At 39.0% G+C, this 23127-nt stretch overlaps 1 protein-coding gene across 4 annotated transcripts in view; it reads left to right on the top strand.

The window, feature by feature from the left end:
* Positions 1-23127, top strand: part of CECR2 (CECR2 histone acetyl-lysine reader) — a 171089-nt gene that overhangs the window by 105485 nt on the left and 42477 nt on the right. For all 4 annotated transcript variants that reach the window (XR_013449051.1, XM_078075421.1, XM_078075420.1 and 1 more), the window contains exon 3: positions 22635-22818. Coding sequence is in view for 3 of the 4 variants with exons in the window: in XM_078075421.1 (XP_077931547.1) it covers positions 22635-22818 (184 nt within the window). In the remaining variant the exon portion in view is untranslated. The remainder of the gene's footprint in view (positions 1-22634; positions 22819-23127) is intronic.

Below are 23127 nucleotides of genomic sequence, written 5' to 3'. Positions count from 1 at the left end.
AAGGTCCCATTTTAGAGGGAAGGAAACATATCCAGACAATTTACTTACCAGGTCATGTAGCTAGTTAGAAGATGAATAATTCCCACATCATCAAGATGAAGTACAAAGAATTGAAAGAACAGGAGATTGAATATTACAATATTCCAATTGGAAAGGATATATACACTACTATACACTAGCCAAATTTTGGAAGCAGCCCAATGCGGGGCTCCATCCCAGGACCCTGGGATCATGACCTGAGCCGAAGGCAGACACTTAACGACTGAGCCACCCAGGCGCCTCTTTTGTTCGTTTTTAAAATACAGGTGAAATAAAAATATTTTTGGCTGACCAAATTAATTTGGAAACTGGCAGCCCTAAGATTCGGAATTAATTGTTTGGAGTGTGGCTCTCACCTCAGCCTTTTAAAAACTTACTATTATTGGGGCGCCTGGGTGGCTCGGTTGGTTGGGTATCTTCCTTCTGCTCAGGTCATATAGTTCCAGGGTCCTGGGATCCAGCCCTGCATTGGGCTCCCTGCTTATCAGGAGCCTGCTTCTCCCTCTCCCCCTGCTCCTCCCACCTGTTCATGCTCTCTCTTTGCTCTCTCTCAAATAAATAAAAAATCTTAAAAAAAAAAAACCTGTTATTATTGATATACAATATACACACAGAAAATTTTTTGTTCTGTAGTTATACAGCTCAGTGAATAATCACATTCTGAACACATCTGTATGATGAGCGCCCATACAAGAAAGACCACTATAGTGGATTTCACTTTTTCCATTGGAAGGAGTTATCCGAAGTTAGTCATTTTGTCCCACAAGTGGTATCCACTAAGGAGTTAGAGTGAATGCATGCTTTCTGAAGTTTTACTTTCATCTCATTCTATAAAAAGAGAAAATTGGACAAATGAAGGCTTGCCTTTTCTGGTTCTGAGATTTACCTGTTGTAGGGCGCTAAGACAGTTACTTAATTTCTTTGTGTATAACTTCCCTCATCTCAGAATGATAATAGTACCCACTAAAGTTATCATGAAGAGTAAATGAAATAATTTATGAGAAGCCTTAGAATAGGCTCGAGCCACTAATAAGTATCAATTTATTATATCAGTATATGTAAAAACATTCTCATAGTTTCTAAATATGCTGAGTGGAAGGTAGACATTGATTCAAGCAGTTTTCCATCTCTTAATCTACTTTGGTTTGTGTATTTTGAAACTGGGGTCAGCAAACTTTTTCTATAAAGGCCTAAAGAATAAATATTTTAGGCTTTGTGTAAATGATATTATCTGTTAGAACTACTCTGTCATCCTAGTGCAAAAGCAATAAATACTTCAATGGCTGATCGTGGCTGTGGGGTGTTTTGTTTTTGTTTTTTTTTTTTTGAGAACTTTATGTACATTGAAATTTGAATTTAATAACATTTTCACATGTCATGAAATAGTATTGTTTGGATTTTTCCCCCCCAATCATTTAAAAAAAGAATGGTTTTTTACATTTTTAGCTTACAGGCTGTTTAAAAAAACAACAACAAAAAAGACACTCAGGCCCACAATTCATAGTTTGCCCGCCCCTGTTTTTTTTTTTTTTATTTTTTTTATTTTTTAAAGATTTTATTTATTTGACAGAAACACAGCGAAAGAGGGAACACAAGCAGGGGGAGTAGGAGAGGGAGAAGCAGGCTTCCCACCGAGCAGAGAGCCTGATGCGGGGCTCGATCCCAGGATGCTGGGATCATGACCTGAGCTGAAGGCAGACGCTTAACGACTGAGCCACCCAGGCGCCTCCCGCCCCTGTTTTTAGAACACTTAAAAAGATTACTGTTCTAGTTTGCACTAACTCGGTCTAACCTTTAAATGGCACATAGAACCCTCATTTGTTCTTTTCTAAAAAGATTGTATTTATCTGACAGAGAGTGTACAAGCAGGGGCAGTGGCAGGCAAAGGGAGAGGGAGAAGCAGGCTTCCTGCTGAGCAGGGAGCCCAATGTGGGGCTGGATCCCAGGACCCTGAGATCAAGACCTGAGCAGAAGGCAGCCGCTTAACTGACTGAGACACCCAGGCGCCCCCCACCCCATTTGTTCTTAATTGTGTTCTCCAAACTGAGGTTTGTGCCCTTATATATAGGATAGAATTTTACTTGTCTGCTTATCCTTACTATCCTAGGCACTACTGTAAATCTTTTTCAGGAACTCTTATTTAATCCTTATAATGCCTCATATGAATTCCTTTCTCACTCATCTATTAAGGTTGAGGAATTTTAGGCACAGAGAGGATAAATAACTTGTCCAAGGTTACACAGCTGGTAATTGATACAGGACAGATTTGGCCCCTAGCAGTGTAATCCTAGTCCTCCAGCTCTTACCCACAGCCCTATGCTATAAATGAATTAAAAGAAAAATGTTAAAGAAAGAGGTTTTCGTATAAAAGAAGTTTTAACTATTTTTGAACTGTGTGCTTCTTTGGCATTCTAATGAAGTCTGTGCACCTCATCTAAGAATATGATTTGAAATCACAAAATAAATAGGGTTACATATTAATCCAGTTATACTGAAATATGGTTAGTAAAATTTTTGATACAGTAATATGTTTTTTTATTAACTCATCAACATGCTCTAGCAGCAGGCTTTATTTCTCAAGATTAGTATCTTCTAAGTATTCATGATTCTAAATGGTTATTTTGAGATATTTACGGTATCTGTAATGTGATGTGAAAATATTTTATTTCTTTTGACAAAAAAATACGTATGTTACTATTTTCCCCCTACATTCATAATTGAACAGAATATAAAATTTCAGTTAGAGGCTAGTTAAAAGTTAATATTTTCTCAGCCAGGTTTCATGGACCACTTGACATATCTGTAGAAATCTGCTTGAAGAGGTTTTTCAAATCTCAAACTAATCTGCAATTCAGAATCAGTGTCTTAGAAGTAAAAAGAACTTTATCATTAGTGCTATTTGTTTTTTTAACTTGTGAGGAAACTTAAGCAGCAAAACTATATCGTAAGTCACCGGACTCTCATTTCCACACATGTTCCATTGTATGCGGTTGTGATATTTGCTCTCACATATGTCTAAAAATCCTCTGGGTAGCACGGTGGGATTCAGTTGCAAATCTTTGGTTTGGCTTGGTGTTATTTATATTGTTTAGGAATTTTTGTACCTGAGAGATGTTTAGAATAAAGTCTCAGTTCAAATTTTTCAGGAATTTGTTCTTTTATTACCAAAGAAGAGCAGTCATGTCATCCTTCCTCATCTGCAGGGGATATGTTCCAAGACCCCCAGTAGATGCCTGAAACTGTTGATAGTATTGAACCTATTGAACCATATATATGATAAAGTTTAATTTATAAATTAGGCACAGTAAAAACTGAAATTTAAATAAAAACTTTTATAAATAAGCACAGTAAGAGGCTGACAACAATAAAATAGAGCAATTATAACAGTCTGCTGTGATAAAAATTATGTGAATATGCACATACAACACAATGCACGTTCTCTAAGTGTCTTACTGTCCTGTATGCACTGTTCTGATGATGATGTGATGTGAGATGATGAGATGCCTGCGTGATGAAATGCAGTGAGTGGTGGTGTAGCATTAGGCTACTGTTGGTAAGTCAGAAGGGGGCCATCTGCTTGGACCTCCAGTAGTGAAACTGTGGAATGTGAAACCACAAATGCAGACAGGACTGCTGCATCGGAATGGGTGCCAGTTATGACAGTTGGACTCTGAGGAGGGTCCCCGGAATTCTATGGGATCCTCTGTGCCTTTGTGTGATCCCTTCCCCTGGAGTGTGGGTAGGATCTGCTCCTAACCAATAGAATTTGGGAACACTCATGGGATTTCACCCCCCTGACTGTTTTATACTGTATAGGACTCCATCCCATTATCAGGTGCTGTAGAATTGCTTTGATGAAGTAAGCAACCATGTTGGGAAAGCTCACGTGGCTAGGGACTGCAGTGGCTTCTAGGAGCTGAGGGTCAGCCAGATCACAGCTATATACATAACCAAGGATAAATCAGGCCAGAAAAAAACGTTGAGCCAGTAAAACAGTTCACAGAAGCATATGGACCAGTGATTATGTTTCTATAAATGTAAAACAAGGAAACTAAATGAGGATAAATATATTTGGAAAGATTATAAAGAAAATCAAGGAAGGGGCACCTGGGTGGCTCAGTGGATTAAGCAGCCAACTCTTGGTGTCGACTCAGGTCATGATCGCAGGGCCCTGCGATCCAGCCCTGTGTCAGGCTCTGCGCTCATCAGGGAGTCTGCTTCTCCCTCTCACTCTGCCCCTTCCCTTCCACTCGTGCTAGCTCTCTCTCTCTCTCTCATTAAAAAAAAAAAAAAAAAAAAAAAGATAAGGCAATGATTAACACAGTTCAGGAAAGTGATTCTACCTGGTAGGAGGGGAGACTACTGTAGCTAGGGATAAGCATAAATGATAATAACATCTAAGGTAGTGATTCTCAGACCTTAGGGAATATCAGAATCAATCAGATGGCTTGTTAAAAGACATTATTGCTGGCCCTACCACTATCTTAATTCCATAGGTTGGGAGGGGGCTGAGGATTTGCATATGTTACAAGTTCTAGATGATGCTAATGTACTGGTCCAGGATCATTCTTGAAGTTCCACTAACCTAAGGAATGGCTAATTTTCGTTTTTTAAGCTTGATGGCAGACACGTGGCTTCTTGTTTATTTTGTTTTGTTTTGTCTTTGCAATTTCTTTGCTGATTTACCCCCATCAGTATATAAAATTAAAAGGAGAGTAACAGACTTTGTGTTGGTAACGTACTTTTCCTCCTGTTACTCTCCCTGGAATTGCAATTCTAGCCAGTTGGTTTTATGGGCCTTTATTAATAAAAATACTGTAGGTATTTAAAGTGATTCATCAGCTGGTTGCTCTCAACAGCACTTCTTTTTCTTCATTGAGAAGTGACCTAACCTAATTGAGCATGGGATTGGAAATCAGGAGCTTCTGGTTTGCTCTTAGCTGTCAGAGTGAAGATAGGATTGTGTCAGTGTCTTGAGCAATGATTTAAGCCTTATAAAAATATTCTCCATTAAATGCTCATTATGATGATATATGGCACCAAAAGATTTTTTTTTCCTTTTATCACTTTTAGTAGAGTGCTCTTTTGATTACCTACACTAATTTGTGCTTCAGTATGGTCTTTGTTTCGCTTTCTTGTAGCTTCCACTCAAAGTGAAAACTTGTAACAATCATAAATTTTAGCAGCATTAATTATGTACCTAACATTCTATAATAGATTCTCTAAAGACTCTTAAATAGTATTTGGGGGTCCTATCTACCCTCCATAGAAATATTATTTATCTTTTTGGAAATTACAATACTTCTGTGAAATGAGTCTATAATTCAAGTGTATAGGCTTTTTTTTGGACAAATGAATACACCATGTTGTCACCGTCCTATTCAAGATAATAGGACATTTCCATCTCTGCAGAAGGTGCCCTTTGCCATTAAATCTACCCCCACCCATACAGATTGCTGTGATTCCAATCACTGATCTGATTTTTATCACTGTAGATTAAGTTTTACCTTATTCTGGAATTTTATATGAGTGGGGTCATTCAGTATGTACTATTGTGTCCAGTTTCTTTCAGTCAGCATAATGTCTGTGATATTCATTGATACTGCTGTTTGTATCAGTAGTTTGTTCCTTTGCGGGGAGAGGGAGTCTAAAGTGTATTCCATTGGAAAAAGAGATCACAATTTGTTCATCTGTCCACTAGTTGATGGACTTGTATGTTGCTTCCAGTTTGCGTCTGTGATGAGTAAAGCAGCCATGAACATTTGCATACAAACGTTTTTGTGGGTATATGTCTTCATTTTTCTTGGGTATTGCTGGGTCATATTATAAGAGTGTAGTTAAGAAACTGCCAGACTATTTTCTAAGTGGTTGTGAAACATTTATATTCCTACTAACAACATATGAACAGTCCGGTTGCTCCGTATCTTTGCCAACATTTGTTGTTTTTAATTTTAACCAGTTTTTAATTTTACTGAGTCTAGCATGTATAATGTGGTAACTCATTGTGGTTTTAATTTGCACTTCCCTGATGAGTAGATATATAATGAGTTATGAATATTTTCTCCTGGTGTGTAGCTTGCCTTTCCATTTGATTTTCAGTGTATTTTTGAGAAATGGAAACTTTATTTTGTTGAAGTCCAGCTTACCAGTTTTTTCTAGTATGTTTCATACTTTTTGTTCCCTGTGTAAGAAATCAGGACCTACCTTAATGTCAAGAAAATTTTCTCTAGGTGTTCTTTTAGTTTTAGTTTTAGCTTTTTTGCAGTTGGCATTATGATGGGTTTTGAATTAGTATTTGTATTGGGTGTGAAGTAGAAGGTCAATGTTCTTTTTTGTTTTCCTTATGAATATCATATATATTCAGTACATTTCTGGACTCTCCCTTATTCCATTGATCTGTATGTCTTATATTTACACAAATACCAGATTGTCTTGAAATCAGTAAGTTTTCCAACATGGGGCAGGGGTGTTTTTTTCCATTGTTTTTACTGTTCTAAGTTTGTTGCATTTCCATATAAATTTTAAAACAACATTTTGGCGGGGGGAGGGGGAAAGAAGCATCCTGCTAGGACAGTAGACATTTTGAGCAAGTTTGAATTTCCCTGTCCTTAAATGTGATATATAGGTTTCACCATTTGTTTATCTTCTTTAATTTCTTTTTTTTTAAATTTTTTTATTGTTATGTTAATCCCCATACATTACATCATTAGTTTTAGATCTTTAATTTCAATAATATTTTGTAGTTTTCACTGTGAAAATATTGGACATCTTTTACATTTGCTTCTAAGTAGTTGATATTTTTGATGATACTGTAAATGGAATTACTTTAAAATTTTTATTTTTTTTGTGTATTTATTTATTGAGAGAGAAAGACCCTGGGCACGCGTGTGCACGGTGCATGAGTTAGAAGGGGCAGAGGAAGAGAAACTTAAAGCATCCTCTGCACTCAGTTCAGAGCCCAACGTGGCGCTCATGTCTCCACCCATGAGATCATGACCTGAGCCAAAACAGTTGGTTCGCTTAACCAACTGAGCCCACCTAGTGCCCCCCCCCAAATTTTTATTTCCTAGTTATTTTTTTCCTAGTATATGTAAAATGCTGTTGATTTTTGTATTTTCACCATGTTTTATAAAATTTACTTATTTTAGAGAGAGAATGGGGGGAGGGGTAGAGGGAGAGAATCTCAAGCAGACTCCCTACTGAACATGGAGCCCGCTGCAGGGCTTGATCTCACCACCCATGAGATTTTTTTTTTTTTTTTAAAGATTTTATTTATTTGAGTTTGAGAGAGAGAACATGGGCAGGGAGAGGGAGAAGCAGACTCCTGCTGAGCAGGGAGCCTGACATGGGACTCAATCCCAGGACTCTGGGATCATGACCTGAGCCAGCGGCAGATGCTTAACCTACTGAGCCACCCAGATGCCCATCACTACCCATGAGATCATGACCTGAGCCAAAAGCAAGAGTTGGAAACCTAACCTACTGACCACCCAGGTGCCCCAACCATGTTTTTATAATCTTCCTGTATTCACTTTTTAGTTTTACTGGTTTTGTTGTAGATTCCTGATGATTTTTATGTAGTCTGCAGTTAAAAACAGCTTTGCTTCCTCCACTCCACTCTGTGTCCCTTGTACTTCCTCTTTAGTCTTATTCTACTGGCCAAGACTCAGTATATATTCTTTTTTTTTTTTTCTTTTAAGATTTTATTTATTGGGGCACTTGGGTGGCTCAGCCAGTTAAGTGTCTGCCTTTGGCTCAGGTCATGATCCTGGAGTGCCCGGATTGAGCCCCGCATTGGGCTCCCTGGTGAGCAGGGAGTCTGCTTCTCCCTCTGCGCCTCACTCTGCTCTTTTAAAAAAAACAAAAAAGATTTTATTTATTTATTTGAGAGAGTGAGTGAGAGAGAGCACAAGCTGAGTGAGAAAAAGAGGGAGAGGGAGAAGCAACTCCCTTGCTGAGTAGGGAGCCCGAGATGGGACCTGAGCCGAAGGCAGACGCCTAACTGACTGAGCCACCCATGTGCCCCTCAATGTATCTTCTTTTAATAATAGGGGGAAAGTACTCAGTCTTTCACGATTAAATATGAAGTGTTTTCTCCTTTGCATATTGCTGAATGTGATTTGCTGATAACTTGTTGAGGATTTTTGTGTGTATGTTCGTGAGGAATAGTGGTCTAGTTTTATTTTCTATGTATCTTTGTCAGATTTTGGTGCAAGGATTGAGAAGTGTTCTCTCCTATTTTCTGAAAGAGTTTGTGTGATTTCTTTCAAATATTTACTTTAGGGACACTTGGGTGGCTCAGTCAGTTAAGCATCTGCCTTCGGCTCAAGTCATATTCCCAGGGTTCTGGGACCAAGTCCTGCATCTCTTTCTACCTGCCACTCCCCCTGTTTGTGCTCTCTCTCTCTGTCTCAATCTGTCTCTGACAAGTAAAATTAAAATAAAATAAAATAAAATAAAATAAAAATACTTCCTTGAAAATTTGGAAGAATTGACCACCGAAAACCTTTGGGTTTGTAGTTTTCTTTGTGCCAGCTTTTGATTATTATTGATTCACTTTCTTTAATAGATGAAGTCTATCCAAGTGTTCTATTTCTTAAGTCCTTTTTTGTAAGTTATTTGGCATTTTTCAAGGAATTTGTCTATTTTATCTAAGTTGTAAAATTTATTTCCATAATGCTATTCATAATATTCTTTTATCCTTTTAATATGTGCAGTGATATCTCCACTTCTCATTCCTGATAGTACAACTTGTTGTTTCTCTCTCCCTCTTTATGCTTTCTACAGGTTTTCTTTTTTTTTAAAGATTTTATTTATTTATTTGACAGAGATAGACACAGTGAGAGAGGGAACACAAGCAGGGAGAGCGGAAGAGGGAGAAGCAGGCTTCCTGCTGAGCAGGGAGCCTGATGTGGGGCTCAATCCCAGGACCCTGGGATCATGACCTGAGCCGAAGGCAGACGCTTAACGACTAAGCCACCCAGGCGCCCCTCTGCAGGTTTTCAAACATTTATTAAGGAACCAACTTTTTACTTGACCTACTGTTTGCTTGTTTTCCACTTTATTGATTCTTGTTTTTACAGTTTTCTTCTATTTACTTTGGCTTTATAGGTTGCTCCTCTTTTTCTTCAGTCACACTACTGTTTTGAGACTTTTTGCCCTTTCAGTTCAGGTATTTAAAGCTGTAACTTTCCTTCTAAGCAGTGCTTGGCTGCATCCCACACATTTTGATATACTGTAGTTTCATTATCATTTGAAACATGTTCTTTATTTTCATATTTCTGCCATGATCCTTGGGTTATAAAAGTGTGTTATTTAATTTCTGGATATCTTAGTGTTTTGATTCCTAATTTCCATGTGTTCAGATATTCTACTATGAGATTTCAATCTTTTAAGATTATTGAGACTTATTTTATGTCCCAGCATATGGTTTATCATAGTGAACATTTCATATGCACTTGAGAAGAATATACTGCAGTTTTTGTGTATAGTATTCTGTAAATGTCAATTAAGTCATGTTGTAGTATTTTTTTTAGATCTGTGTCCTCAGTGGTTCTTTTGTCTACTTGGTAATTAGAAAGATGTTAAAAATATTTGCCTAAGTGATAGAGCCACGGAGCACAAAATCGGAACTTTCAGAGTTTGCTCCGCTGAGGGACGTCACTCTGGTGGCGAAGTGGGGGGTGGAACCCTCGCGGGACAGTGTGGTCTCAGGACCCTCGGGGTCACAGAAAGACCGGGGGTGCCTGAGTGCGGCAGAGCTCCCAGGTATCGGAGCAGGGAAGTCGGCTGCAGAGACGGAGCCCAGGCGCGGGCTCTCAGCTCGGGGTTGCCATAAACCGTGATCCGCGGCACAGTGGGGCCACTGCTCCTCCAGCAGGGACCCAACAAGCGGCAGATCCGGGGAGACTCACCTTCTTCCCCCGGGAGGAGAGGTGCGGGAGCGCACCGCGGGGATCTGCTGGATTTGGAGACTCCACCCGGGGTCGGGTGCCAGATAGAAAGGCGCGGTCACAGGCCGGGTGAGCGCGGAGTGTGGCCGGAGACCGGGGAGACGGGAGTGACTGACTGCTTTTCTCTGGGGGCTCGCTGGGGAGCGGGACCCCGAGGCTCCGCTGGGGCGGAGACTGGGAGGCCGCCATTTTCACTCTCCGCCTCCAAAGCTGTAGGGAAAGCTTGCAGGGAACAAAAGCTTCGGAGAGCAAACCCGAGCAGATTACTTAGCCCGGACGGCAAGGGCGGGGCAATTTTGCCTCCGGCAAAGACATTTGGAAACCACGGCAACAGGCCCCTCCCCCAGAAGATCAGCGAGAACAGCCAGCCAAGACCAAGTTTACCGATCAATGAGAACGGCAGAACTCCAGCGCTAGGGGAATACTGCACATAGAATTCATGGCTTTTTTACCATGATTCTTTAGTCTTTCAAAGTTAATTATTTTTTTTAACTGTCTTTTTTTTTTTCCTTTTTTCTTTTTTTTTGAATTTTTCTTTTTCCCTTTTTCAACCAACATTTTATCAATCCCTTTTTAAAAAAAAAAAAACATTTTTATTTTTCATTTTTAAAGTCATATTCTATCTCTTCATAGTAGTTACCCGTATTTTTGGCATATATATATAAGTTGTTCTCTCTTTAAAATCTTGAGATAGTTTCTTCTAACAGATCAAAATATACTCTAAATCTCTAGTGTATGGTTTTTTTCTACTCCCCTGCCTGATCACATTCTCTCCCTTTTTTCTTTCTTTCTTTTTTTTTTTTAATCCTCTTCTTTCTTTTTTCAAACAACTTATCAAATCCTTTTTTAAAATTTTTTATAATTTCCATCTTTACAGTCATATTCCATCCCTTCATCATATCAACCCTTATTTTTGTACATATATAAGTTTTTCTTTCTTTAAAATTTTGGGAGGGACTTTCTTTTAACAGACCAAAATACACCCAAAATCTAGTGTGTGGCACTGATCTATAATCCAGCCTGATCATATCTGATCACATTCTGTTTTTGTTTTGTTTTGTTTTGTTCTGCTTTTGTTTGTTTTTATCTTTATCTTTTTCTTTGTTCTTTTTTTCTTTCCTTTTCTTTTTTCTCTCTTTCCCTTTCTTTTCCCACTGCTTCAGGTCTTTTCTGATTTGTTTAGAGTATATTTTCTGGGGACGTTGTTACCCTGCTAGCATTTTGTTCTCTCATTAATCTATTCTTCTCTGCACAAAATGACAAGACGGAAAAAATCACCTCAACAAAAAGAACAAGAGGTAGTACCGACTGCCAGGGACCTACTCAATACGGACATTAGTACGATGTCAGATCTAGAGTTCAGAATCATCACTTTAAAGATACTAGCTGGGCTTGAAAAAAACATGGAAGTTATTAGAGAAACCCTTTCTGGAGAAGTAAAAGAACTAAAATCTAACCAAGTAGAAATCAAAAAGGCTATCAATGAGGTGCAATCAAATATGGGGGCGCTAACTGCTAGGATAAATGAGGCAGAAGAAAGAATCAGTGAGATAGAAGACCAAATGATGGAAAATAAAGAAGCTGAGAAAAAGAGAGATAAACAACTACTGGATCACGAGGGCAGAATTCGAGAGATAAACGATACCATAAGACGAAACAACATTAGAATAATTGGGATCCCAGAAGAAGAAGAAAGAGAGAGAGGGGCAGAAGGTATAATGGAGCAAATTATAGCAGAGAACTTCCCTAATTTGGGGAAGGAAACAGGCATCAAAATCCAGGAAGCACAGAGAACCCCTCTCAAAATCAATAAAAATAGGTCAACACCCCGACATCTAATAGTAAAACTTACGAGTCTCAGAGACAAAGAGAAAATCCTGAAAGCAGCTCGGGAGAAGAGATATGTAACCTACAATGGTAGAAACATTAGATTGGCAACAGACTTATCCACAGAGACCTGGCAGGTCAGAAAGGACTGGCAGGACATATTCAGAGCACTAAATGAGAAAAATATGCAGCCAAGAATACTATATCCAGCTAGGCTGTCATTGAAAATTGAAGGAGAGATAAAAAGCTTCCAGGACAAACAAAAACTAAAGGAATTTGCAAACACGAAACCAGCCCTACAACAAATATTGAAAGGGGTCCTCTAAGCAAAGAGAGAGCCTAAAAGCAACATAGACCAGAAAGGAACACAAACAATATACAGTAACAGTCACTTTACAGGCAATACAATGGCACTGAATTCCTATCTTTCAATAGTTACCCTGAATGTAAATGGGCTAAATGCCCCACTCAAAAGACACAGGCTATCAGACTGGATTAAAAAACAAGACCCATCGATATGCTGTCTGCAAGAGACTCATTTTAGACCCAAAGACACCCCCAGATTGAAGGTGAGGGGGTGGAAAACCATTTACCATGCTAATGGACACCAAAAGAAAGCTGGGGTGGCAATCCTTATATCAGACAAATTAGATTTTAAACCAAAGACTGTAATAAGAGATGAGGAAGGACACTATATCATACTTAAAGGGTCTATCCAACAGGAAGATCTAACAATTGTAAATATCTATGCCCCTAACATGGGAGCAGCCAATTATATAAGGCAATTAATAACAAAAGCAAAGAAACACATCGACAACAATACAATAATAGTGGGGGACTTTAACACCCCCCTCACTGAAATGGACAGATCGTCTAAGCAAAAGATCAACAAGGAAATAAAGACTTTAAATGACACACTGGACCAAATGGACTTCACAGACATATTCAGAACATTCCATCCCAAAGCAACGGAATACACATTCTTCTCTAGTGCCCATGGAACATTCTCCAGAATAGATCACATCCTAGGTCATAAATCAGGTCTCAACCGGTACCAGAAGATTGGGATCATCCCCTGCCTATTTTCAGACCACAATGCTTTGAAACTAGAACTCAATCACAAGAGGAAAGTCGGAAAGAACTCAAATACATGGAGGCTAAAGAGCATCCTACTGAAGAATGAATGGGTCAACCAGGAAATTAAAGAAGAATTTAAAAAATTCATGGAAACCAATGAAAATGAAAACACAACTATTCAAAATCTTTGGGATACAGCAAAGGCAGTCCTAAGAGGAAAGTATATAGCAATACAAGCCTTTCTCAAGAAACAAGAAAGGTCTCAAGTACACAACCTAACCCTACACCTAAAGGAGCTGGAGAAAGAACAGCAAATAAAGCCTAAACCCAGCAGGAGAAGAGAAATAATAAAGATCAGAGCAGAAATCAATGAAATAGAAACCAAAAGAACAGTAGAACAGATCAATGAAACTAGGAGCTGGTTCTTGGAAAGAATTAACAAGATTGATAAGCCCCTGGCCAGACTTATCAAAAAGAAAAGAGAAATGACCCAAATCAACAAAATCATGAATGAAAGAGGAGAGATCACAACCAACACCAAAGAAATACAAACAATTATAAGAACATATTATGAGCAACTCTATGCCAGCAAATTAGATAACCTGGAAGAAATGTATGCATTCCTAGAGATGTATCAACTACCAAAACTGAACCAGGAAGAAATAGAAAACCTGAACAGACCTATAACCACTAAGGAAATTGAAGCAGTCATCAAAAATCTCCCAACAAACAAAAGCCCAGGGCCAGATGGCTTCCCAGGGGAATTCTACCAAACATTTCAAGAAGAATTAATACCTATCCTTCTGAAACTGTTCCAAAAAATAGAAATGGAAGGAAAACTTCCAAACTCATTTTATGAGGCCAGCATTACCTTGATCCCAAAACCAGACAAAGACCATATCAAAAAGGAGAATTACAGACCAATATCCCTGATGAACATGGATGCAAAAATTCTCACCAAAATACTAGCCAATAGGATCCAACAGTACATTAAAAGGATTATTCACCACGACCAAGTGGGATTTATCCCTGGGCTGCAAGGTTGGTTCAACATCCGCAAATCAATCAACGTGATACAATACATTAACAAAAGAAAGAACAAGAATCATATGATCCTCTCAATAGATGCAGAAAAAGCATTTGACAAAGTACAGCATCCTTTCTTGATCAAAACTCTTCAGAGTATAGGGATAGAGGGTCCATACCTCAATATCATAAAAGCCATCTATGAAAAACCTACAGCGAATATCATTCTCAATGGGGAAAAACTGAGAGCTTTCCCCCTAAGGTCAGGAACGCGGCAGGGATGTCCACTATCACCACTGCTATTCAACATAGTATTGGAAGTCCTAGCCACAGCAATCAGACAACAAAAAGAAATCAAAGGCATCCAAATTGGCAAAGAAGAAGTCAAACTCTCACTCTTTGCAGATGATATGATACTTTATGTGGAAAATCCCAAAGACTCCACCCCAAAACTGCTAGAACTCATACAGGAATTCAGTAAAGGGGCAGGATATAAAATCAATGCACAGAAGTCAGTGGCCTTCCTATACACCAACAACAAGTCAGAAGAAAGAGAAATTAAGGAGTCGATCCCATTTACAATTGCATCCAAAACCATAAGATACCTAGGAATAAATCTAACCAAAGAGGCAAAGGATCTGTACTCAGAAAACTATAAAATACTCATGAAAGAAATTGAGGAAGACACAAAGAAATGGAAAAACGTTCCATGCTCATGGATTGGAAGAACAAATATTGTGAAGATGTCAATCCTACCTAGAGCAATCTACACATTCAATGCAATCCCCATCAAAATACCATCCACTTTCTTCAAAGAAATGGAACAAATAATCCTAAAATTTGTATGGAACCAGAAAAGACCCCGCATAGCCAGAGGAATGTTGAAAAAGAAAAGCAAAGCTGGCGGCATCACAATTCCAGACTTCCAGCTCTACTACAAAGCTGTCATCATCAAGACAGTATGGTACTGGCACAAAAACAGACACAGAGATCAATGGAACAGAATAGAGAGCCCAGAAATGGACCCTCAACTATATGGTCAACTAATCTTTGACAAAGCAGGAAAGAATGTCCAATGGCAAAAAGACAGTCTCTTCAACAAATGGTGTTGGGAAAATTGGACAGCCACATGCAGAAGAATGAAACTGGACCATTTCCTTACACCACACACAAAAATAGACTCCAAATGGTTGAAAGACCTCAATGTGAGACAGGAGTCCATCAAAATCCTAAAGGAGAACACAGGCAGCAACCTCTTCGACCTCAGCCGCAGCAACTTCTTCCTAGAAAAATCGCCAAAGGCAAGGGAAGCAAGGGCAAAAATGAACTATTGGGACTTCATCAAGATAAAAAGCTTTTGCAAAGCAAAGGAAACAGTCAACAAAACCAAAAGACAACTGACAGAATGGAAGATGATATTTGCAAATGACATACCAGATAAAGGGCTAGTATCCAAAATCTATAAAGAACTCATCAAACTCAACACCCAAAGAACAAAGAATCCAATCAAGAAATGGGCAGAAGACATGAACAGACATTTTTCCAAAGAAGACATCCAAATGGCCAACAGACACATGAAAAAGTGTTCAATATCGCTCGGCATCAGGGAAATCCAAATCAAAACCTCAGTGAGATACCACCTCACACCAGTCAGAATGGCTAAAATTAACAAGTCAGGAAATGACAGATGTTGGCGGGGATGCGGAGAAAGGGGAACCCTCCTACACTGTTGGTGGGAATGCAAGCTGGTGCAGCCACTCTGGAAAACAGTATGGAGGTTCCTCAAAAAGTTGAAAATAGAGCTACCATATGATCCAGCAATTGCACTACTGGGTATTTACCCCAAAGATACAAAAGTAGGGACCCGAAAGGCTACGTGCACCCCGATGTTTATAGCAGCAATGTCCACAATAGCCAAACTGTGGAAAGAGCCAAGATGTCCATCAACAGATGAATGGATAAAGAAGATGTGGTATATATATACAATGGAATATTATGCAGCCATCAAAAGGAATAAGATCTTGCCATTTGCAACGACGTGGATGGAACTGGAGGGTATTATGCTGAGCGAAATAAGTCAAACAGAGAAAGCCATGTATCATATGACCTCACTGATATGAGGAATTCTTAATCTCAGGAAACAAACTGAGGGTTGCTGGAGTGGGGGGTGGGGTGGGAGGGATGGGGTGACTGGGTGATGGACACTGGGGAGGGTATGTGTTCTGGTAAGCGCTGTGAATTGTGCAAGACTGTTGAATCTCAGATCTGTACCTCTGAAACAAATAATGCAATATATGTTAAGAAAGAAAAAAAGAAGAAGAAGAATGTAGCAGCAGGGGAAGAATGAAGGGGGGGAAATCGGAGGGGGAGAAGAACCATGAGAGATGATGGACTCTGAAAAACAAACTGAGGGTTCTAGAGGGGAGGGGATTGGGAGGATGGGTTAGCCTGGTGATGGGTATTGAGGAGGGCACATCTGCATGGAGCACTGGGTGTTATGCACAAACAATGAATCATGGAACGCTATATCGAAAACTAATGATGTAATTTATGGGGATTAACATAACAATAAAAAAATTAAAAAAAAATATTTGCCTATACTTGTGGATTTGTCTGTTTCTCCCTTCTGTCATTTTTTGTTCCATGAATTTTGAGGTTCTGTTGTTAGATACATATATGTAGCCTTGTTATGTATTCCTGGTGAATTGGCCTTTTGTCTTCCTCACACTACTTTGTTATTAATGTTCATTCTGCCTAATACCTATCATTCTGACTAATTTTCTATCCTTCTATTGTTTGTGTTTTTATATTCAAATAGTATCTTATAGATGATATCCTATAGTTGGTCTTGCTTTTTTTCACTTAGTCTGATAATTTCTGCCTTTTAGTTGGGCTGTTCAATCCATTTACATTTAATGCAATTGTTGGTAAGGTTGATTTTCCACTTGTTCCTCTGGGCTTTTTGTTTTGTTTTGTCAAGTGTACAATTGTTGGTTTTTAGTATATTCACAAAAGTGTGTAATCATCACCACTGTCCAGTTCCATAGCATTTTTATCACTCCCCAAAGACACCTAATACTTGTTTTCACTCCCTATCTCCTCCAACCTCTAATACTAGGCAACACTAATCTGCTAACTATATTTTTTCCTGTTTTAGGTATCTGTTATAAGGTAATCATTCAATATTTGCCTTTTTGTGTCTGGCTTCTTTGACTTAGCATAATGTTTTCAAGGCTATCTGTGTTGTAGCGTGAATCAACTACTTCATTCCTTTTTATGGCTGGAAAATATTCTCTTATTTAGATAAACATTTTATTTATCCACAAGTTCATGGACAGTTGGATTGTTTCAGCATTTTGGCTATTGTAAATTATACTGCTATGTATGCACATTTGTGTACATATTTTTGTATGTACGTATGTTTTCATTTCTCTTTTTTTAAATTTTTTTTTTAAGATTTGTTTATTAGAGAGAAAGCGAGGGCGAGCACACAGAGGGAGAGGGAGAAGCAGACTCCCCACTGAGCAGGGAGCCCGATATGGGGCTCGATCTCTGGACCCTGGGATCATGACCCGAGCCGAAGGCAGACCCTTAACCGACTGAGCCACCCAGACGCCCTGTTTTCATTTCTCTTAAGTGTATACCTAGAAGTGGAATGGTTGAGTCATATAGTAATTCTGTGTTTCATTTTTTGAGTAGCTTGCCATACTTTTCCATAGTGGCTACACCATTTCACTTTCCCACCAACAGTGTATGGGATTCCAATTTCTCCACATCCTAGTCTTACTATTATCTGTCTTTTAATTTTCGCTGTCCTTGTGGGTGTGAGGTGATAGCTCATTGTGCGTTTGGTTTGTGTTTTCAAATGACTGATGATGTTGAGCATCTTTTCTTGTTCTTTCTGATTTTTGTTCTGCTTTTGACCCTTAAGTGCTTTCTTTTTGGGTTATTTATGTTAGTACTTTATTTCCTCTGTTGGTTTTGTGTTTGCGTGTATTTAGTGGTTCTAGAGCTAGCAGTATGCATCCTTAAATTATCAGAAGCTATTCAGATTTTTTTTAAAGATCTATTTATTTGAGAGACAGAGAACATGCAAGCAGGGGAAGGTCAGAGGGAAAGGGAGAGAATCTCCAAAAGACTCCCCGCTGAGCGCCCAGCCCCATGCAGGGCTCGATCTCACAACCTTGAGATCATGACCTCAGCCGAAATCGAGAGTCAGCCGCTCAACCGACAGAGCCACCCAGCGCCCCAACTATTCAGAATTCTTCTTGTACCTTTTCACCTCTTAGACCTGACGCTTCAGTTTTCCAGTTAATACCAATTGCACTACTGGGTATTTACCCCAAAGATACAAATGTAGTGATCCGAAGGGGTATGTGCACCCCAGTGTTTATACCAGCAATGTCCACAATAGCCAAACTATAGAAAGAGCCAAGATGTCCATCAACAGATGACTGGATAAAGAAGATGTGATATTATATACATACATACATAGAATGGAATATTATGCAGCCATCAAAAAAACGAAATCTTGCCATTTGCAACCACATGGATGGAACTAGAGAGTATTATTCCAAGCGAAATAAGTCAATCAGAGAAAGACAAGTATCATATGATTTATGAGGAATTCTTAATCTCAAGAAACAAACTGAGGGTTGCTGGAATGGTGGGGGGTGGGTAGGAGGGATGGGGTGGCTGGGTGATAGACACTGGGGAGGGTGCGTGCTATGGTGAGCGCTGTGAATTGTGTAAGATTGATGAATCACAGATCTGTGCCTCTGAAAGAAATAATACATTATATGTTAAAAAAAAAAAGAAGAAGAAGAAGATAGTAGGAAGGGGAAAATGAAGGGGGGAAAGTTGGAGGGGGAGACAAACCATGAGAGACTGTGGACTCTGAGAAACAAACTGAGGGTTTTAGAGGGGATGGTGGGGGGGAAATGGGTTAGCCTAGTGATGGTTATTAAGGAGGGCATTTATTGAATGGAGCACTGGGTGTTACACACAAAGAATGAATCATGGAACACTACATCAAAAACTAATGATGTAATGTATGGTGACTAACATAAGATAATATAATAAAACTTAAAAAAAATTACCCTGATTTTTAACTGATCCTGGCTTCATATTGATTTTAGGATGTGTTGGGTACAGCAGCCACTATATGGCCCTAGAGAAGAGATGTTATTTAAATTTTTTTGTTCTGGGTCTTTTTATGGTCTTAAACACTTTATCAGATATTCTTACAGAGCTTTTTATTTCTTGCTTCACTTGGAACCAAAATCTTTCTCTCACTTCAGTGCTCATGTACTCATGTGGCCAAACTGTTCAACATATTTCATCTGCTTCACAAATAGTTGGAAGGAATGTAATTTTTTCATTTAGGTCTCCATTGTGCTACCCATGATGACATGTCTAAATTGTTCCCCTGCAAGTAGACTATGGATAGCCTTTCATGTCTCAAAGAACCAACACATGCCTCAAAGAACTCAAGAGTCTCTTTTCACTGTGATCATTTAGTATAGGTTGCAGATCAGTTAATTAATACAGGTTACATCGTCAAGAGTTCTGCCAGCTCCAGCCACCTGAGACTTGTGTTATCGTACTTAACTGAGGTCATGCCATCCTTGTCAACATTGGTCTCACCTGCAGAAACATGTACTCTCTGAAGCATATTCCTTGGGTTAAGAAATAGCTAACTTTGGGAGTTTGGAAAGGTGATAATCACATATTCCCTCTCTCTCTCCCTCTCACTCTTTCATGCACAAGTTATGATAAGGAAAAGAAGGGATTTTAGAGCATTTCGAACTTTTCCAGACAGGAAACAAAGTGAAACTGGATGTGTTCAGTACCTTTGGTTAGTTTGATCTTTCTGTTAACCATATTCTGACACATAATTCAGAATAATTTCAGAAAGATGAGAGGTATTTAAGTCATTAAGAGAGGATTGCACTGAGCTGTATAGATGAATAAGTCAGGAATGTTCTAGCGGTCTTCAGCAGCATAGTGCCCCTTGCTTCCTTTGAGTAGCAAAATCTGAAAGTGCACACAAAATTGTGTGTGTGCTCATTTTTTAGGGTGAGATAGTATATGGTCTTAATCAGATTCTTAAAGAGCTTTATGTCATATAGAAGATTAAGAACCACCAAGTAGAAAGTGTTAGACTGATTTTTGGCTTCCTGCAGCCTTTTTGTTTCAAATGCCCTTGGAAGTATTTTTACCCCTTTGAATTTCTGATGTTTAAAGAAAGGGATGTGGATTTATATGAGGAGGTTTATCTCTGTACAATAAAAATGAATTATCTTGAATTCTAAGCCCTCAAGTATCTCTTGGTAAGGTGGTATGGAGATGTCTTAAGAAAACCTTTAGCCAAAGCAATGTAATTGAAACTGAGTAGGATAATAGGGCTATTGGAAAGGAATCTCAAACATGCACTTCTTTGAGACAAGTGGAGGCTTTCAGACAGATTGTAGGCACAAAGAACAACACTGTTTATACACATTCAATGTTTGCAGGACGGGTATGCTGGGGCTTCCTTTGCTTCACACTGGAATTAGAACTTCCCTATCCCTAGCCTGGCCCAGCCTCTGTCCTGTCACATCTCCTGGTGAAGCTGCCATTCTGAAAGTTATCTCAATATCATAGATTCCATATTTTATTCTACTGCAGGAAAAACATGCCTTGTTATTTGGGGTATTTGGTGTGCATTAGAAAGTATAGACAGTATGTGGTAAAGGGATTTATTACCAAAGAGCAGTTGTCTTCATACTCCTTGCTACTAAAAAACAATTTTAAAAATACACCCCATTTTGGGGTGCCTGAGTGGCTCAGTCGTTAAGCATCTGCCTTGGGCTCAGGTCATGATCCCAGGGTCCTGGGATAGAGCCCCACATCAGGCTCCCTGCTCGGCGGGAAGCCTGCTTCTCCCTCTCCCACTCACTCTGCTTATGTTCCCTCTCTTGCTGTGCCTTTCTCTGTCAAATAAATAAATAAAATCTTTTTTGAAAAGTACACCCCATTTTATTTTCAAATTCACCATTGCCACACTGTCTGCTTTTTACCGCCAATTTCTTTGCCCAGCTCCTCCCTCCTGAAGGGGCAGCACCAGCTTCACAGGCAATGGAGAGAGGAAGCCAGTCCATACCCACTAAGGTTCAAGGCAGGTATTCATATGCCAGGGCTCATGCTTTGAATGTGAATGCTGCAGTCAAATCAAATTTGTGAGAGCCTTGATATTCAGAGGTATTATGCTGCATTTTGATAAGCTAACATGTTCACATTTTCCCCAGTTGATGTATCAATAGTAAGGAAGTAGTTTCTTCTCTCTTTGAAAATCAAAATATTTAACTTCTTATTTGCATAAGCCCCTTTGATTTTTTCCATAAATATTTCCTCTGACTTTTTCTACAAATATAACTACCACAGATTGTCATTCAACATGGTACATGCCTCTTTTTAAAATTACATTGACATATAGCTTCTTTAGAGCTCCTTGCTTAGTGAGAAAAAAAAATTTTTTAATCACGCAATAGGTGAAATTGTACCCAGATTTGTTAATAATTGAGAGAGAGGGGGCGCCTGTGTGGCTTATTCAGTTAAGTGTCTGCCTTTGGCTCGGGTCATGTTTCTGGAGTCCTGGGATTGAGCCCAGCATTGGGCTTCCTGCTCAGTTGGGAGTCTGCTTCTCCCTCTCCCTCTGCTCCTCCCCCTGCTCATGCTCTCTCTCTCACTTGCTCACTATCTCAAATGAATAAATAAAATCTTTATTAAAAAAATAGTTGAGAGAAAGAATAACCATCTAACAACTAAACAGCTCTTTATTATATTATATACAAGGCACATTTGGGTACTAATCAAATGAAGTTATAGAATTGCCAAACTAATCAGGAAAAATTTAAGTAACATAGAAAAAATTAATCTTCATGGGGCGCCTGGGTGGCTCAGTCATTGGGCGTCTGCCTTTCGCTCAGGTCATGATCCCAGGGTCCTAGAATCGAGCCCCGCATCGAGCTCCCTGCTCCACGTGAGGCCTGCTTCTCCCTTTCCCACTCCCCCTGCTTGTGTTCCCTCTCTCTCTGTGTCTCTGTCAAATAAATCAAATCTTAAAAAAAAAAAAATCTTCAAAATTTACAGTATTTTTTAACAGGCCTTAAAGTTTATATAACAGTATATAAAATTATAGTTGCATATTGGAGTAGTTCCTTGTAATCTAGACAACATTTTTCAACCTTTAATTCTTAACCTGAAATATAATTAATTAGGCTAGGCAAACATTGAGTTTCTTTTTTCGTTTCCCATCTCAGTTGTGGACCTATCTTTGAACTGCTATCCATTCAAACTGTATAGTCTCTCTAATTGTATGAGCAAAGGTAAGACTTGCCTCACTTTCACAATCTGTACCATTGGTTATTAAAACGTTTATCTATTCACCAGAATATGCTGTTTGTGGTTTAAAGTAAAACAATCTATCCTGTGAGAAACCCTCTTAACATATTTATCTTCTTTGGAATTTGACAACATTCCATCCAATTAGATAATATAATAACATGAAGCTTCAATAGGGTTTTTCAGACCCTTTCTATTACTGCTTTTTTATTTCCTGCTTTCTGTTTAAGATTTGTCAGCTGTCAAACCATCTGTTTTCTACACTTTTCCCACTCATCCTCTGTATTTTATATTAATGTATTTTTGTGTTTGGGGCCATTTGGTTAGGCCTCAGACATTCCACAGCTACCTAGAGGACATCATCAACTACCGCTGGGAGCTTGAAGAAGGGAAGCCCAACCCTCTGAGAGAAGCCAGTTTCCAAGACCTGCCCCTTCGCACTCGTGTGGAAATCCTGCACCGCCTTTGTGATTATCGGCTAGATGCAGACGATGTTTTCGATCTTCTCAAGGTGCTTAACTAGCAAGCCCTTTTCCTAGAGCAACAAAAAAGCCAGTAATCAGGATATAAAATCTGAAGATACTAAGAAAAGCCAGAGTTAATTGACAATAAAAATGTATACAATGACCACTGTAGCCAAAGGAATCCAAGCCATACATTTAGATAGAGGACTGTGTGGTTATTTTGGTTTACTTTCTAGTTTGGTTTTGTCTTCCTTTACATGGCTGAGTTGCAGCTGACAAAGGAACAGTCAGAGGCACCTATTTATTCTCCCTGTCATCAGCCAAAATTGCAACTAAATTAGCCACTGCATTTTATT

This window comes from Halichoerus grypus, chromosome 6 (assembly GCF_964656455.1).
Source record: "Halichoerus grypus chromosome 6, mHalGry1.hap1.1, whole genome shotgun sequence".
NCBI classification, from domain to species: domain Eukaryota; kingdom Metazoa; phylum Chordata; class Mammalia; order Carnivora; family Phocidae; genus Halichoerus; species Halichoerus grypus.
This window is presented reverse-complemented; position numbering and strand designations above follow the sequence as displayed.